The 19,546-nt window shown below is 40.2% G+C and overlaps 1 protein-coding gene across 1 annotated transcript in view; it reads left to right on the plus strand.

Annotated features, from left to right (window-relative positions):
* CNTNAP5 (contactin associated protein family member 5) overlaps nucleotides 1-19,546 on the plus strand; it is a gene marked incomplete at its 5' end in the record, with an annotated part of 301,416 nt that overhangs the window by 273,684 nt on the left and 8,186 nt on the right. The window contains 2 exons of the mRNA XM_082001654.1: nucleotides 9,043-9,169; nucleotides 10,500-10,584. Of these exons, the coding sequence (XP_081857780.1) occupies nucleotides 9,043-9,169; nucleotides 10,500-10,584 (212 nt within the window). The remainder of the gene's footprint in view (nucleotides 1-9,042; nucleotides 9,170-10,499; nucleotides 10,585-19,546) is intronic.

Consider the following 19,546-nt stretch of genomic DNA (forward strand, 5'->3'; position numbering starts at 1 on the left):
TATCAGTTATGCTGACTGGATAATGAGAAGGTGACTTCGTCCTTCTTGCCTGATGAAATTGGGTGTTTATGCCTTAGTTTTCACGAGTGAGACTGGCCTTCTGGAATCCCAGGTCGAGAGCCAGGAAAAAGTCTGATTCAGACTTTCAGAAAAGTCTGAAAAAGGAAGATGTACACTTGGTGGAAGAGGATCAGATCAGGGAATTCTTAAGCAAACTGGGCATACATAAATCCATGGAACCTCATAGGATGCACCCATGAGTGCTGAGAGAGCTGGCAGATGTCATTGCAAGGCCATTCAAGAGGCAATGGGCACAAACTGAAACACATGAGGTTTAATCTGGACATCAGAGCACTGACACATCTTGCCTAGAGAATTGTGGAGTCTCCATCCTTGGAGATATTCAAAAGCTGTCTGGACATGGCCCTGGGCAGCTGGCTCTAAGTGTCCCTGCTTGAGTGAGGGGATTGGACAACATGACCTTCAGAGGTCCCTTCCAACCTCAACCATTTTATGATTCTGTGAAAGGTTGCAGACATACACATCTGAAGGTAAACTAGTGAAAGTATATGTGTATAAGCATGTATTTTGCTACAGAAAAGTCATCGCAATGCTACCGTTATATGGTTATTGTACTAGGATTGTTACTAAGTAAATGTTTCATCCTTCCTCTAATTTTCTCCATTAGGTGACTTAAGAACACAAGTCAGTTCTTTGTGTGCCAATGGTTGTGGCTTGTTATGAAACTCAAGTTATTTCCCTTGAGAGTTCGCTATAATCAGGAGAAAGTCGCTGATTAAAGAATCCAACTTCTCCAGTCACAGAGGCTGGCATAACCTATGAAATAGGCAGTGCTTAGATGGACTTACTGGTCAGAGGAGCAGAACATTTCCCAGAGATTCATGACCAGCCAGGCAGCATCTATAGAGCTCAACACAAACAAGGATCATTATCCTCAGAAAGCCCATTAATCCACAAAGTTCTCTGCTGTCTTTATTATGAGTTAAGAATGAAAAGGAGGTTTGACAAGAGAGGCATATGATTATTTTTCTCTGGTTTTATTTGAAATATTATTGCTTGCTCTCCTGCTCCACAGACATCATGTAGTGCTCAAATTGATTGTTTCTTTTTTTGTGTTCAGACCATCTTTTTCCATGTTCTCATTGTTGAACATTATGGTTATTTGTCAGGACAGCATGCAACAAGTCCTTGCTCGAACAGGTATCTGTACTGCCAAAACTGAAACAGGAATGGTTGAAAGATATTAGGAAAAGAATGGAAATTATAAGCTAAGATCTCGGTGAGGGCAAGTTGGTATGAATTCCTTGGGGTATCACAACAGAGGATCTCAGTCTTTTTTGCCTGCAAGCTGTTTGCACGTAGTGATGATGCATAATTTGCAAAGGCAGGTTGAACTTTTGGAATAAAATTCAAAGGGTGATGCTTTTTATTTCAATCACTGGGTAAAGAATAAAAGTTCTTCCTGTCAGCCTGTCTGCTGTGCTAGTCTTAAATGAAAAGTACAGTGTGAGACGACAGCTTGGCAAGATTCTTCTAGATACAAAGGTGGGTTAAACCATAGGGCCTATGGAGTGTCTGACCATGAGAGACTAATGGCATCCAGTGTGTGCTTAAAGACAGGAAGGAAGATCTGAGCATCAGATCCAATAGCTTTTGTTAATGGAGGGTCTTAAAGTGACTTTTAAAATTCCATAGAATGTGTAGAAAAGGTATAGGTTAAAATTTACCAGAATAAATCTCACCATCAGAAACCAGGTAATTTCAGGGAGATTTAAGTGCATCTGATGCCCTCAGCTCTTTCCTTCATCTTTACATTCAGTCACCTTCAGGGAAAAAAAAGATAATTAATCTTAGAATCATAGAATAGTTTGGGTTGGAAGGTGTCTTCTAAGGTCATGCAGTCCAACCTCCCTGCAATGAGAAGGGACATCTTCAAATAGATCAGCTTGCTCAGACCCCCGTCCAACCTGACCTGGAATGTTTCCAGGGATCTACCACCATCTACCACCTCTCTGGGCAACCTGTGACAGTGCTTCACCACGCTCATTGTAAATTTTTTTTTCCTTATGTCTAGTCTAAATCTACCCTCTTCTAGTTTAAGACCATTACTCCTTGTCCTGTCGCAACAGGCTCTGCTAAAAAGTTTTTCCCCATTTACGTAGCATCACTTTGAAGAAGAAAGAGCAACCAGTTCTTTCACTAAAAATCAATATCTGGGGATGAAGAGATAATGATAATAACTAATCGTATTTTTTTAAATTGCTGCTTATCCAGACATATCATGTCATTTTCCAAAGGATGTTAACATTCATCTATTTCACCAATGGATAAACCCTGACACAAAGAAGGAAGACAGTTTGTGAGCAGTCATCAAGCTGGTAGATCCCAAACTGTGGCAGTGCTCTGTCCATCGCCTCCAGGATACATAAATACACCACTGTGTACGCTTACTGATGAGCTAAACTGAAGAGACAGTGTTTAGTATTATCCCATATCCATAGATTATCCTTCTTCCCATTTTAGGCCCAGCCATATCAACATGGACATGGGCTGTTTTGTTTAGATGAGTGTTCCCCTTAAAATCACTGGAATAAGCTCTGTGTTTAAGCCACTCGGTATGTGCATGATGCGCTCTATGACTGTGGTTCTCTGGGTCATCTTTTAGACTTGCAATATTTTATATCTTTGGAGCAAGAAGCATCTGCCAGTTCCTTTTTAATTGCTGGTCAGCCTGTGTTAAGCCAACTGGCGGCTGGTGGGAATGACATGTCTACAAAGGTTAAACACATTTGTCAGTCACGTAAGGGAACCAGCTACATTTGTTGATGTTTAAGTGACATTCTCAATCTGGCTCCAGCTGCCTAGCAGGATTGCAAAGTGAACTGAGGTCTTAGCCTCCAGATAGGCTCCATTAGGGGTTTTTGGGGGTGTGTCTTTTTCTAAGTTGAAGAAATGCAACATGAAAGTGTTTTTTCTTAACATAGGATGGCCTGAATACGATCCTTATGTCCTGAATGTCTCAAGCATTGAGTGGGCGGTGTTCAAAGAAGCACCTGTTTTTTTTTACTACCACGAGAGATTAGGAAAAATTAAGAGGGTGGATTTTTTTTAAACCCTATGAAACAGTGTCATCTAAGCAAATGAAATAGCTGAGTATGTTCAACAGTTTCACCTCTTTCTTTTCTCCATGCAAAACAAATAGCAAGAATCACCTCCTAAAAACATGCAGGTAATTTCTTAGTTAAATGCCATTGGACACTGAAGAGATAGGCCCTGTTCTTCGGAATCACCGGCGGCGCTTCCACTGAAGAGTAAATTTACTGAGTAAATATCCCTGGGGAGAAGCTGCTAATTAAGGAGCAGGTTTCTAAGCCAGCTGCTCCTAACCGAGAAAATGTTGGTTCATTTTTAAGTATCTAGGCTATGAAGAGGGGCACTGTCACATTGAAGCTATGCAAGTTGCCAGAGAGATATTCTGTGGCAGAGATGACTGAAAACTGTCATGCGCTGTTCTGCAATCAGGAAAGAACAAACATTTCCACCTTATGAGCTTCAAATTGATTTCTGGGCTAAATACTTTTTTTTTCATAATAGCAACATCAATAGCCTCACTAATATATTCCACCCTTTGTTTCATTGGTGTCTTCCTTAATTATTTTCTCTTTTAACTATAGCTAGGTGAGTGCTGAGGGTGGATGCCATGGTGTAGTTAACATCTTACAGTCTGATGAGGGTGACTGCCAGTTTGAGAGAGCTGTAAGAGGTTATGTTGGTCCTAAACTCCTTTGTTTCTGGGTGCCTCTGAGGCAGTAGTCCAAGGCCTCTTTCCTAATGCAGTGTTTCATTATTTTATACATACACATTTCTCCCAAATCAGAGTTGTCAGCTGCCCTGATTTAAATTATTTTTCCTGATGTTATGTGATGGTGATAAAGTTGCACGTTTTATGTGTGCCATCCACATGTGCTCCCTGAACTAGCCTCAGCTTCTCCGAGTGGTGCAAGATGTCTTGCCAGCTGCTTCAGCCAGTTTAAGTCATTAAAAAGTGCTGCTGAAGTTGGCAGAGATGTTGAGTTCAATCTGGGCTCATTTAAAACCAGTTTCTGTAAATGAAGGTCCTGCAGAGAAGTCTTAGACTCCAAGGGCATGTCTTTCCCTGGCTTGCTGTTTGGTGCTTCAAGACTAAGTGACACAAGACCTGTGGTCCCAATGACATGTGTGGCAAGAATCTTCCTTATGAATGATGAATCTATAGACTAAATTCCTCATATCCATTTTTTTGTTTTCTGCAGAGCTACTTTAACCTTTTTGCCAAATACCTAGCACCGAGCGAGATCTTTCAAGTCAGGAAGCCTTTTCCTGAGCTAGAACATTCTCTGTAACATCTTCCCATGTTCCTTGTTCCAGCTGGTGATTTAAAAAATACTATTTGATTTGCAACACAAGCTTTGGCAGTCACGAATGGATGTAAAGTTAGTGGGCATAGGCCACAAAGCTGCCAGATGTTTCTGACATTCCACTCAGGCACTGCTGTAGACACAGGCAAAAGAAAGACAACTCTCCTGTTGGCATGTTCAATGAGAAAAGGTTTTGGACATAGAATATGTAACATCATGGCTAAGATATTTCTTCACACACTATGCAGTTTGGGAATATTTTTTTCTTCTTCAGGCTGAACACTTTGAAACCTCTAGCCAGTTTAATGTCCTTACTACCACTAGACTTAAAAGCTGCTACTAAATCTTTCTTGTCCTCGGCAAAAAGATAGAAGCAGTTTGAAGGCACCAGGCTATTCCTGTAGCTGCCTGGAGGTTGGTTACACTGACACTGATCATTAGGGTACTGCTAGCAAGTAGTAACCCTGGCTTCCATCACCACTGAAAGAGTGTCCTGGGAGTGTTTTGTTTCAGAAAAGTCATTCCCAACCTAGATACCAGTATGGAATGGCATAAATACTGCCCTTTGGTCTCTATTTCCCTGAACTTCCCTCTGCACAAGGGGACCCCCAGGAATCCTGCTAAAATGGCTTTGTAGCTGTTTGATATTAGCAGAGAGGTCATTCAGCCCTACAGTCATAGATTACACTACTGCAGATTACAGATTGAAGACCATAGTGATGTATAGGAAGCCAGCTTTGATACTGGTAGTGGTCTCATCAGAGTAGTGTGGCAGCCCACATGGACTCATTTCCTCCAGAAGTGGCAAAAAGAGGCCACGCTGTGCTCTGTAACACCGTGGCTAAACTACGCCTGCTCCCCTCTTGGGCTGTTCTGGAGCTAGCACAGCAGATCTCCATGCTGATCTACAGTCTACAGAATTTGAACCTGAAAGGGGTGACTATAATAATCATGTGTGAATCTCCTCTTACCTAACACTGCTGGGGTAATATGCCCAGTAAAATTTTCCAGCCGAAGGCCAAAAACATGATACTTCTCTCTTTCCTTCCCTCCCTCTTCTATGGGCTTAATAGAAATTGCCTCCAGCAATTCTACATACATTACAGAAGGAAGAAAAATACAATGGGCAGCTCATTGCTTGAGCATCATGGCACTCTAGGTGTGCATGCTCAGACACGGAGAGCTGAAAAGAGGATGACAAGCATGCTGCAACAAGACTGCCAAAAATTACACCGCTTATGATTAGTGTGAATCCCTATTGTGAGGCCAAAATGATGCAAAATAGAGAGAAAATAGAGAATAGGGAGAAAAGGAGCTGGTTTATGCACAGATTTTTATTTGCAGTTAGTGTCGCTGGGCTGATGTGGACCAGATAAAATTCAGAGGACAAAAAAAAATTCTTAATAATAACCCTAATTAATAATCCATTTATTTTGCCTGTCAAGTAGCAAAATGGCAATATAATCTGCCAGACAAATTATTCTGTACTCTGAAAACAGAAGAAGTTTTGGTACTGAATGCAAGCCAAAATCAGCTCTCAGCTACCCTGGTGTAAATTGAGAGAGACCTCTGGAGAGATGAGCACATGTACTGCTTGTTTATATTAATGCAGATTTGACCCCAGGCAAAATGCCAACATGAATTCAATGGTTTTGAAGAGCAGCCATCAAAAAAAAAGTTGCCATTGGAATTCAAAGCAATTTGATAAAATAAGATGCTATTCACTGATCTCTTTAAATGATCCAAGGTAAAATTGTAATCTCACTATAGAAAGTAAGATCTGTTCTTAATGATGTCAAGAACCTCCTCCATTGTCTCCCAACAAATGGAACAGATGGTTTCTGGTTTGAAATCAGCACTTATCTGATAAAGTCAATGGGTAAATCCCTGTTTGCAGCAGCTGAGAGCCTAGATAGATTGCATGTCTTGCTGGCACTCTTTGAACACAAACGTGCTGGTCACCTGGGTATAGCAGTACCATTTATACTTTATATACTAGTTTGTTCATAGCATTTGAAAAGAGCAGAGATGTTTTTTCGCATTTACAAATTAAGCAACTAGTACAAGGTCACAGACCAAATCTAGGCCCTGTTCCATTTTTTACGTTACACCCCTTTCAAAGGCTCTAGGTAAGAGGCAGCATACAAAGTACTTCTGCTGGGACATGATTTTTAGTTTGGACCAATCTAGCACTTATGTTACATTATAACATCTTAGTTTCAGCTTATTCTGTGTGGTCATCTCAGCTATGGTGTGCAGGGTCAGGCAACATTTCCATTTTTATTGACTCTCCCACTGCCCCAATGAGCAAGTCTGAAGAAAGTCCCTTAACTTCCTTGCACTTGGGATTTTTTTCTCATGTCTTTCTAGAGTAAAGTGATTGTAAAATGTTTACACTCTCATTCCCTGTTGATGCATCTTTCATTCAGTACCAGAAAATGGGATTGTGATTTAACTCGGGACCTTTAAGTGTGGCATTAATGGTGACAGGCAGTAGCTCCTTGTCCTGGCTATGCAGTGAGGGGATGGGGACTTTGCAGCATGATTTGGGGCAGCTGAATCAGGACCTATAATATCAGACTGAATAATTTAATAGTTGTTACTGATCTTGATCTCTTCACAAATTCCCCTCTAACATTCATGACTGTGTGTGAGAAAGTAAATGCCTTTTATCTACTTTTTTTTTTTTTATTTTCACTTTAAAAGCTCACCTGATCCAGCAGCCCTCTCAATCAGCTAAAAAGCCTTCATCCTAGTAATTCATTCTCATTTTCCCTCTCGTTTTTGGAAGCTTTGTTTCTATCCTCCAAAGCTCAGAGAGCAGCAGTGCTCATCTGGGATATACTGAATGTTATAAAAAGTGCAGCTCTTAGAGCCTGAGCAGCCAAATATCCTACTGAGGAAAAAGGAGGAGGGATGATCTTAACTGGACTTCGCATCCAATATGGAGGGACTACCAATTTCACTGTGAGTTGTGTAGAGGTGGCAAAATTCCCCCTTGGCAGGAAATTTATACATTGTTTTAAACTCTTTATAAAGTGGTTTGACAGTAGCTTGTAGGACAACAGAGCTGACCTCAGGAGGACTTGGAAGGCTAAAGGGAGCAAGTACGTCCACACTTTGTAGTGAAGAACTGCCCCATGTTCTCTCTCACTAACTCTAGACCTGCAAGCAGTCTTGCAGCATTAATATGGATGAACATAGGGGGCAAGCAGGGCTGCTCATTCACGTCCTTGAACAGCCAGACTGCTTCTGGAGTAAGTGGTGTCTGTGAGTAGTGTTGCAGTGCACCACACATATGCAGCAGCACATGCAGGCGTCCCGTGGGCTTCTCTGACGCGGCGCTGCATCATGATGTGCACGCAAGCATTGCCTCTGCAAACGCTGAAACTGGTCCTAGAGCTAAAACAGCATGAACACATCCTTCAGTTACAAAGTCAATCGATCCCTATCATCCAGCATAGGTAACGTTTGCCCGTAGCCTTCTGCAAAATCTAGTGATACTTGGAATAGTTTGAACTTGTGATAACAGAAGTGCTGAAATGGAAGGAGTTAGGAGGTTTTTTTATGATGATTTCAGAGTAGGGAGTGAGGGACCCTTTGCTCAGGGTTGTGGTGTGTTCAGTGTTCGTTTTCTCCTTGGACACGGAAACAAAGTAGCCCCAGAAAAGCTTTTTAACTCAGCAGTACCACTGTTGTTCCATGTATTTTGGTTGCTGATGCATAAAAAGAGATCCAAAAGTGTAGAGAATTTTTTTTCTCCCTGCTACTTAATTCCCAGAAAAGTAAGCTTGAAAGGATTTTATCAGAATAGGTTCTTTTCCTTTTATATTATATATATCTGTGTGTGTATATATATTTTTTCCCTGTAGTAATTTGTGGAAGGAATAAAATTCGTATTGGATTCCTTCTTTTCTTGTGAATTTTGATTTGTTATGGTACTGCTATTTATAAGAAGTCACAGTGCTTTTTTTGATACAAAGACTGAAAGAGATGTTTGGCATTCATTTTTATATGAATTATATGTATTTCTTTGAATATGTTAGAACACCAAAGTAAAAATATCTTTTTCTGTGTAATCATTTACAGTATAGCTTTTCTTGTATTGCATATAAATTATAACGAGTCTGGGCCTTTAAATGTTTGAAATTACGTTATAATTCTCACAGTTGTCACTGTCTTCTGCAATGTCTGTTACATCTTGATCGAAAGGAACAGTAAAATCCACCAGTATCAGTTTAATAGAAGAGTGCAAGACCTGCATGCCCTCTGGTGGAAGCGATCCTTAGCAGTAGATCAGCGTTTGTGGCAGTGCTAAGTGTCTGACCTTCAGACAGATACACTCTCCTTTGGTACACTTTGTTACTCAATTAAGTTATGTTTCTCCATAGCAGAGTTTGTTAGCTCATAGGAAGGAAAACTCTTCCAGTACATTGCTTTTTTTCACACTTTTTATTACAGTTTGAACTCTCTCATTTCTCTTCAGTCTCTTTCTTGACTTTTTAACCTTGTTATTCCGCTGTAATAAAAAGAAAATGAGTTATATATTGTGTAAAGGTATTGAACAGTATCTCATTATTGACACAGGTTTTATATGTAGAATTTTGCTCTGCTTTTAAGGAAGTTTACAGGTCCGATACAAGCTGAGTAAGGATGGGCTCCTCATTTTCACTATTGACTCTGGAAATTTTGCCAACCGAGAGCTGCACCATGTGAAGATTAACAGAGAAGGCAGAGAGCTCATCATTCAGGTATGCCATGACTTATGTTGAGTGTTAAATAATACCTCATGCCACAAACAGACCCACTGATTTCAATGCATGATCACCAGCAGGAGGCAAAAGTTTCAGATTGATCTGGTGCAACTAAAGCTGGTCCAGCAGCAGAACAGCCGTGTAGGTTAGACCAAAGCTCCATCCAGACCCTGCTTCAGAAGTGCCCAACCATGGTGTTTTCCACTGAGTGATCCTTCCCTTGTCTCTGACAATCTATGAATTAGGAAACACCTTTGGCCAGAAGTTCATCTGGACCATTGGAATGGTTCTGAGGCTTAGGGATGTCTGTATGACCTGTAGTCCCAGAGGAAGCACACAGTATGGATCCTTAAAAAACTGCCAAAGTGGGAAAAACAGCTGAGGAATGAGCACCTGGGCATGTAATTTCATTTAGGGTATGTGCCCCAAGGGACAATGTGACCCCAGCGGCCTTAACCTCTCACAGAAAAGGAAAAGTTGAGGGAACACAGGGTGCAGCCACCATGTGCATGATGATGCCCTGTCCCTTTTCTAGAAGCAAGCTATGCTGAATGTGACAACCTCATGAGAGACAAGAACCCTCCTCTGCCTTGTTTCCCTGCATCACCTGTTTTTCCAAGGCAGGGAGAAGAGGACCATCTTACTGCTCCTTCTGCTTTCTTTCTGAGGCTAATTATAGCAGTTCATATTCCAAAACAAATTGGCTAGATCTGGGCGGCAGCCATTTACCAGGGAAGGGTGGCAGAGTCTACAGAGAAGCCGTGTGTTAAGGATTAGAATGAGAAGGAGACAGAAACACAGGGAGCACCACAGTTTTTTCTTTCCAGTTTCCATGTCTGGGTGGTAAAATGGTAACACCGTTAGCACACAACTAGGGTAGGTAGGCCTGATTATCTAAGGAGGAGGCTTATGCTGAAAGCCAGGGTTTTCCTCAAGTACCAGTCTTCTGTTGTCTGCTGCACTGTGGTTTTCTTCTATGCAGAACTAATTCTTCACAATACATTTCTAGAGAGGTCTCCTTTGAATGTATTCTGAAGTGACTAGACATGGATTTTGAGAAGCAGGGGAATTTCAGTGTCAAACATTTTAAGCTTTTCTGCAGGGGAGGTTTTTTCAAAGCCCTTTATATGACTATTCCGATGTACATTTCAGCTTCTCATGTTAAAATCAAAGCACATTCACTTTGCTATTTTTAGAAACGGAGTAACACTTGGGGGCAGAATTAACTGAGTTGCAGCTGAGAGCATTCCCAGAAGTCTGCAGCACAGAGAGATCCAGGGGTGTCTACATGCTGTTGTAATGAAATAATTTTATTGACCTCTTCCAGGTTGATCAAGTACTCAAACTCAAACACAACTTTTCTGAGATTGATTTTAAGGCCATCAAATCACTCAGCTTGGGCAAGGTCACAGGTAGGTTCTACTAAAAATATTCTTATAGTGCTGGAGTTAACCTGTGCTGTGTGTTGGGTTTTTTAATAGAATTGGGGTTTTGTTTGGCTGGTTTAGTTGTAAGAGTTGGCCTGAGCATTCCAGTACACCTATTTGTATATCTCATCAATACAAAAATTTGGCAGCTTTACTTGTTTGCATTGATAGCAATATTAACTTCTCCCATTGCTCCCTCCAGTAAAGTTATTCATACTGCCTGTGTAGCTGCACAGGTTGGCATCTTAGCCTAATGATATAATTTTGCTGACTGCAGCTTGCTCCTCTCAAGCCACCTCTGTTTCCTAACAATAAGAACAGCACAGTAAGCCTTCATCTTCTCTAGCCTTTTTTCAGTGCAAGTCCTTTTTCATTTGAATTCTGCAAGGAATGTTTATATTATGCAGAGCACTGAGCCCACAATTCTGCATGCTCTGTGTGTGGACCTTCTTGATCTTCACCCCTCCACACTACAAAGCTATTATAAGACCAGGAAAACTATGCCTTAAATTTGGAAAGTAGAACTCCTCTATTTTGTTGTCAAGTATATTATATTACTTTATATAAGAGTCTTAGTCATTCCCAGTAAGATTCTAAATGCTTCCTTGGTTATAGACAATTTAGTCCTTTGTTAGAATGGGACCTCCATATCAAGTCTGACATCTGTTTCACTATTACAGTTTTATATGTTTTATTAATAGCACTCAAGGCCTGAGGGACTGGTAGCTACACAGAAACTACAGACATCCTCCAGTGCCTATTTGTGCAATATAATTGTATATAATGACATTAGTGCATTCTGCCTCATGTTTTACTAAGTAGATTAAGGGCAGGAACTAATTTTCCCTTTTATTATATTTAATGTTTGTTCAGAATGCAGCAATCTTCCAAGCCTTTATGGACAGGTTTGGGGACCTGACACATTTTAGCCCAAGTCAGAGCTAAGCTAAAATTCTCATTTTCTCAATGGTCAGCTGTAGTGCTGAAAATCTAAAAGAACATCGCGTATCATGACCTCTACCTAAAGCTCCAGCTATAGATATCAAATCAATAAACCAGCTAGCAAGATGGAACATAACAGAAAGACCTTCAAACATGTAGCCAGCAAGCTGGCAAGGTGCAGCTCAGCATCATGGAGAGAAACTAGATTTAGTCACAAAAATATGATTAACTTCACAAGTACAAGGTTGTTGCAAAGCCAAAAAGCCCAGGTGTATCTCCAGAGATCTGGCATTCAGTTCCACCGAACACCACAGATTTGTCTCCAGACAGTTTTTAATGGATATATCCTTCTGTTATTTCTCCCTTGCCCCCAAGTTTATTAGGATTTTGTTTAGTAACAGTAATAATAATAGTTGGTATTCTGTAATGATAGTAAAGTCATAAACTTGGCCATCCAGATGGTGGGAGATCTTATTGCTATACCAGGAATCATATAATGCATCCCAGTAAATCACTTTAATTCCAGCCTAATCCTAATTCTGGTTTCTTCTTCATATGTTAAGTGAATTTCCACATTTTTTTTCTTCTATGTCAGGATTTGATTTTCCAGGTTTTATTCCACAGCTGTAGCTGTCTTGAGTAGAGTCCTTGTGCCCTCACAGAATCACAAATCCCACAAGTCTTCTCCTCTCCAGGCTGAACGGTCCCAGCTCTATCAAGCCTCTCTTCATATAAAAGATGCTCCAGTCCCTTAATCATTTTTTTGCAGCCCTTCACTGGACTCACTCCAGTAAGTCCATGTCGTCTTCCACTGGGGAGCCCAGAACTGGGCCTAGCAGTCCATTAGTGCTACACTCATGCAGAGTATGGGGGAATAATCGCCTTCTGTCTGCTAGCAATGCACTTCCCAACGCAACTCTGGATACCAGGATGTTGTTGGCTGCCTTTGCTGCAAGGGCACATTTCTGGCTTATGGTCAGCTTGTACACCAGAACCCCCATGTCCTTCTCTGCAAAGCTGCTTTCCAACTGGTCAGCCCCAAGCAGTGTTGGTGGATGGGGTTATTCCTAATCCAAGTGCAGATCTTTGCATTTCCTCTGTTGTACTTCATGAGGTTGCTGTTTTCCCATTTCTCCAGCTTGTCAATGTCCCTCTGAATGGTGACAGAATCACAGAATCACTAAGGTTGGAAAGGACTTTCAAGATCATCAAGTCCAACCGTTAATCCAATGCCACCATGCTCCCTAAACCATGTCCCGAAGCACCACATCCACATGTTTTTTGAATACTTCCAGAGACGGTGACTCCACCACCTCCCTGGGCAGCCTGTTCCAATGCCTGGCCACTCTCTCAGTGAAGAAATTTTTCCTAATATCCAATCTAAACCTCCCCTGGCGCAACTTGAGGCCATTTCCTCTTGTCCTATCACTAGTTACTTGGGAGAAGAGACCAACACCCACCTCAACACAACCCCCTTTCAGGTAGTTGTAGCGAGCAATAAGGTCTCCCCTCAGCCTCCTCTGCTCCAGACTGAACAGCACCAGTTCCCTCAGCCGCTCCTCATCAGACTTGTGCTCCAGACCCCTCACCAGCCTCGCTGCCCTTCTCTGGACATCCTCCAGCAACTCAGCATCCTTCTTGTAGTGAGGGGCCCAAAACTGAACACAGTATTCAAGCTGCGGCCTCACCGGTGCTGAGTCTAGGGGCACAATCACTTCCCTACTCCTGCTGGCCACACTATTCCTGATACAGGCCAGGCTGCTGTTGGCCTTCTTGGCCAACATATTATGTCCTACATATCCATGCTATACTCTTCTGAAAATTTCTCTCTCTCCTTCTTTCCTGTCACACCACTGCTTATTTGCCTGCTGTAACAGCCTGATCCTGGCTGCTTAATCAGATGATTATATCACCTTCTTTCTTGACTCCACCATTCATTTTCCACTGGCTGAGAAATATCAAAGAGAGCTTCCAGCAGGACATCATAGAAGCTTGAAACCTCTTCCTCACCAGATTTTCATATAATAACAATTTTAGAACAGCTGGAACTTTTGAAAAGTGCACTTTTATACCATGACCGGTTTTTAAATAACAGTGGTCTCCTACCTACCCGCTCCCCCAGCCCCATTACACTTTCTTTAGTCAAAAGCTACTTAAACCCCGATATTGTTTTCTGCTTTTCAAATCTGCTATATCTTCCAATGGCTGCCCTACACCCAGTTCTGAATTCCAGGAAAAAACACTCCATTTAAGGCAAAGGAGGTTCATCCTGGAATTCAAAACATAGGACACTCACTCTGCCACAGACTGCTTGAATGACCTTGGGCAAGCTGTTTATGTGCAGATACAAAGGTAAGCAGGCATTTTATTCCCACTGAAACCAGTCTGAGCTTTACTATCTCTATTATCTATCAGTAAAGCATGGGTAATAGAACATCCCTACATCAGAGGGCTGCTAGGAGGATAAGAACATTAAAGGCTGTGAGCTGTTCAGATCCACAGTAATGGGGCCATATAACTGCCTTACAAATCAATCTAAATGTAAGTGTGGCTTTGAAGACAAGGGACTAAACAGAAGCAGCATTCAAGTAGCCAATAGACATTTCTTTAATTCATCCTTACAGTATCCAACAGCAATAGAACAATATTATTGTCCTGTAATTTGTGGTCTTTTTTACTTCACAAATGTAGAGACATGACGCAAAAGGATCTAACCAAAGCTCATCGGTATCAGTGGGAGTTTTTCCATGGACTTCAGTGAGTACTGGATTCAGGCCCCACGTGGGTCATACAGTTTATGGCAAAGCCTCAGTGAAATCTTAACCAGAGTCCCAGTTCATTTACTTTAAGTACTCCTTGCAGAGATCATACTGCTGTATTTAACCACATAAGCACTATTGGCAATCTGACCTAACTGTGAAGCTAGCTCCGTTTTGAACAAGGGATTGAACTGTGTGACCTTCAGAGGTGTCTTTCAACTTAAATTATTCTGTAATTCTGTGATCTCAGAGACACATTTACATGTGTTTAGGTCTTGTCTAGAAAAAACAGCTATCTAATGGAAAATATAATTTATTTGTTTTGGGGTTGGCCTTAATGAATCTTTGGAAACTTCTTACTGTGCCCCAACATGTCTAAATCTTTCACCATTATAGTCCCTGGAAAAATAATGACTGATGCAGAGAAGTGAATCTCATTGTCTGTATATTTGCTTCTGAGCAATTTAATATACTAGCTGTGTAGTGATACCAGAGTAAAAGGGTAGCACTGAAAGGGATTCAAGAGTGTTCTGAAGAAAAAGGTTGCAAAGATTTCTTTAGCACCCGTTAATGTTGACCTAGTTACTTGTGTCTTCAAAGTGATGAATTAGCAGACCTTCCCACACTGGCAATGTAAAGAACTGTGTAGTCTAGCACATGATCATGATATCTTTTATCTCTAAAAGCCAGAGCTAAAACGCACTCAAGTTGTAGGAGTCTTTCCACTGACTAATTCAGCTTTGATATAAAGTGTACGTAGAAGAAAGTTTATTTGGAAAGTAATTTTATTAAATGATTATGTAGGTGCAGTACAATTCTTATGATTTCTACAATAGCTTTTCTTATTAAAAGTTCACAAAAAGAAAATGGAATCTATATACTGAAGAGATTGCAGAGCAATTCATCCAAGAGTGATATTATATTAGGGGACATGATAACAGGATAATTAAATCAGAAGGGGTAAGTTGGCATTAACTCTGAGATACAAAAGCTTCCCTAAAGAAGCACTTCCTTTTAGACAGTTTCTATGGAAAAGATTTAAGTCCATTTTTTTGGTGGAAAGTCATTCACTTTTTTAAACTCACAAGATCATAATTTGCTTGAGAAATTTAAAGTCACAGTCACAGAATATTGTGCTCTAGCATTTTAGACAATACAGCAATGGCTGCAAGAGATATTGGCTGGATGCTTCTGGTCACTCTAAAGCTCTTTTCTTTACTGCAGTCTCTTCTTGCCCTAGATACCTATTTCTTAGAAGGACCATACCCTGGAAAACCATCTCCTAGGTGCGTTATAGGGCACCTTTAAAAATCATAGTTTTTCCTTCTAGTAGCCTAGTAAAGCATTAAGGAAAATGAAGATGGCTACTTAGGATAAGAGAGGAGAGGCATTGGGGACCAAGATGGCAGCAGTTAAAATAAGCAAAGTTTGGCTACCCCAGGCACTTCGAGCAATGAAAGGTCTAATACAATAATGCCATCATGTCTCTATCAAAAAGAGAACAAATCTATTCAGACTTTTTCCCCAGCAATATCATTTACCATATGTTCATAACACCATGCTTAAATCCCTGTTTTCTTGATGATAATACTGCCTAAATAAGTGTCCAAGGTCATCTACTTCTATCCAGAAATTTTATTTTTAGTCTGAATTCTTGCTATTTGAGTTGATTTTTAGTCGTCTGCTCCTGACAAAAGCATGTATTCTGCACATCATCTCTCCATCTTCTTGCATATTTTCTTCTTTTTAGGGATTATATTTTGAGCCCATGCAAAATCGCGTAGGGCTGGCTGTGTTGTGACAGATTAGGATTCAAATGTCAAAAACTGTGACATGTAACAAATTTCACATTGCAGCTCCAAGCAGTACTTCATTTTCGATGACAAACTGTCTCCCAGAAAACATACTAAATTCCTGTCTGAAATTATCTCCACTGAGCCTAATGAAACAAAAATTCTCAAATGTTCCACTTGGAACAAAATGTTCAATTGCTGGCAAGCAAATCTTGGCATGTTCTGCCTGTTCCTGGGAAAACTTGTGAGAAAAAGTACCTTTACTTTGCTCTTGCTGTCCCTTGCTTTTTCAGAAATGTCTTGGAGGTGCATTGAATGCCTGGAGCCTGTCTCCTGTTCAAACTCATCCTTTTCTTAAGCAAGAGCGAGACTGGTTGAGTTCAAGGTTCTAACATGGAAAAAAACCCTCTGTTGTTCACTCCACTGCCTTTGTGGCAGGTTCACACCAGGAAATGAGATTATCCCAAAGACAGCTTTTTGTGGGTTCCAGTCTAATCCAAGATACGCTTTCTGCCCTTTCAAAATTAATGATTAGTATCAGCAGTGTTTAGTGAAGTTTTTGAAGGAAATAGCAGCATATTTTTCAAAGTAACTACACAGTACCTGCTAGTCAACTCTTCTGAGACACGAGAGTCTTTTACTTCTAATGTCATGGGCTCAAATCTAGTGACAATGTCCATGAAGTAATCTTGCCAGTGCTGTTCAGCACCTTGGCAAAATGAGGTGACGAATATACTTTAACTCCCACAAAAATAATCTTTCTATTTCTCAGACTCAAAAAAAGGAAAACCAGTGCTTCAGAATACAGAGTAAATTATCCTTTGAGCTTCTACCAGTGATTCACCTAGATTAATTAATTCATTAGGGCAGAGACATTTCAAGCAGGCTATGTCTGCTCTCATTGATGTTAGAAATAAATTTTGATTAAGGAAATCCATGATAGGCCATCCTAGATGTAAGTGAGCACACAAGTAAACTTTCTGCTCAGATGTAAATTTCTGAGTGATGTGAAATTAATGTTTATAAAGAAAGAACAAAAAGGTCCCATTTTCCACAGTGATACCTTTAGAAAGAAGGCCTTTTGAGCCACTCTCCCTGCATGCAAATAACACTTTTCATTTCTCTTTGATTCCAGTTACCTGTCATTTTAGTTATTGTTTAACTATGTCAATTTGCTGATACATTGCTGAGCAGCTTAATGCTTGGTCCTAGACAATTCCAGCAGAATTCTGTTTATGATGAAAATTAATTCCCCATTACTGAGATATTAAGACTTAAAATTGCTTTATTTATTTTAGATCTTAAAACAAATGTGTTGTATGTGGCAGAGACACACAAACAGCAGTGGAACTGGATGTCTGTTTTGGTGAATAGGAATGTATCAGCAGATAAATTATGTTGATACAATCAGTAAAGTTTAAAAAATACAACTACATGTTAGACTTAATCCTCATTATCATGGAAAGCCATTGCAAATACATGGAAAACAGGAAAGCAAAACTGATGCAAAACTTACTGAGCTGTGACATTGCAGAGAGCTTCCAGGGAGCAGCTAAAGGACCCAGCAAGAAGCCAGACCAACTTATACTAAACTCAATAGGCGAAGCTTAAAAATTACTTCCTAAAAATATGGGTAAACTTAAGCTGTGGAGAATGAACAGTTACATTGCTCAAAAGATGAAAAAAATTGCCTTCTCATGCCCTTGTAGAAATCATCCAAAGTAACTTAGACTCCAGCACTTAGAACAGAAACACAATGCTAAAATGTCAGAAGAACAAACCAAGCCATCAGCAGCAATTCAGTGTGATTTTCTAGGCCAGTCAAATGCATGGAAAGACTCACAGGACAACCAGGTCAGAGGAAGGCCACTGACTTTTCATATGACCTTGCTTCAACACAGACCTTGGAACTTCACTGTGTCGCTTCTCTTACTGAGCACCGTGTCATGTAGTGAAAATATCTTTTGGAAAAACATTTTACTGTGATTTAAGGACTTCAAGTGACAGATTGGCCTTTAATAAGCCTTTCACAGAGGTAACCATGTCATAATCACAGATTTACATTACCCACTCAATAATTCAGAGGACAGCACAAGTCATTCACATCCAAGTTGTGCAGGTCTCTTGTTGAGAACAGTGAAAGCTCCACTTTGTGAAAGACATAAGGCATGCACCTAAAGCCATATAATAAAGCAAACTGTATCTGTGTATGTGGGATTTTTACCAGAGGGCTCTGGGGTTGTTTTTGGTTTGTTCTTTGATTTCATTTTTTTCAAATTTCAAAGCCTTTCAACAACAAATCTCCTAGTTCTCATTCATGCAAAGCTTACCTCGACAAAAGACTCCTGGAATTGTCCCTTAATTTGACTTTTTAAAAAATCCTTCAAAAGTACTGAATCTTAGACTTTTCAAACTACTGTACCATGAAAAAGAATTCATTATTTCTTAGGCTTTACCTTTTGCACATTGGGGCAGAACAGAGCAATTTAGATTGCCTGATGTCTAAAAGATACCAACAAATCCACCTTTTGTGTCAGAGCTAAGAAAACAGGAAAGGCAGAGAGTAGGAATGTTTACAAAGGATTTTATAAATTCAACAAAGGTGGCAAATATTGTAAATCAGCCTTTTAGTTTTATATAAGGTTTCTTGCAGAAACTTGGAAACAATTCTTTGTCTGTTTTATAACACCCCTGCCAAAATCTCATTAAAAACCTGAATGCAGCCAATTCCTGCACACTTTGAGAAGAGCAAATGTGAACCTCTGTAAGGCTACGTTTTTTCCAGTGGCAAAGCCTCACTGTTTCCCTTCTCATTTCTCTTTCTTGCAGTTACTCACTGCCCAGAGGCTGTCCCCATGACAGCTCTGCAGACTGAGCATCTCTCTTGTAAGACCCCTAGGAGAGCACGCTCACACCGTACCTTGCTCTGCTGAGCAGCAGCTAAACTCTTCCACATAATACCTCCATGAAGACATTCAAACATAATTAGAAGTCTTTCCCAGCTAATTCCCTCTGACTGCATGACATAACGGTCACAGAGCACCTAAATAATGTTTGATTTGGGCTAGTTTCAAGAGTTCTCTGTATTTTCTTATATATACAAGAAGTTTATGTAATTCATGTAGCAATGTCAGTTATAAGAGAAGGTCTACATTTTTCCTAAATCCTTTTGGCTGAGATCTTATAAAATCATTGTATTTGAATGATAGTGGAAAAATTGGACTTTATTTTAAAGTTGACCATCTTACTCTTTCAACGTTTGAAAATAAACTTGAAAAGCTGGGAAACTTATTTTCCAATGTCACTGGAAGTATTTCCAAAACTTTCAAAGCTAGAAGTTTTTTTTCATTAGCAGGCAATTTTTAAGACTTTGAATAAGTTTTGATACTACATATGTGTGCAATCGTGGGTTTTTTTCTTGTTTGTTCAAAAGATATAAAGTGCATCATGTTA

The sequence above is a fragment of the Phaethon aethereus genome (genome assembly GCF_964289735.1).
Source record: "Phaethon aethereus genome assembly, chromosome: 6".
Classification (NCBI taxonomy): domain Eukaryota; kingdom Metazoa; phylum Chordata; class Aves; order Phaethontiformes; family Phaethontidae; genus Phaethon; species Phaethon aethereus.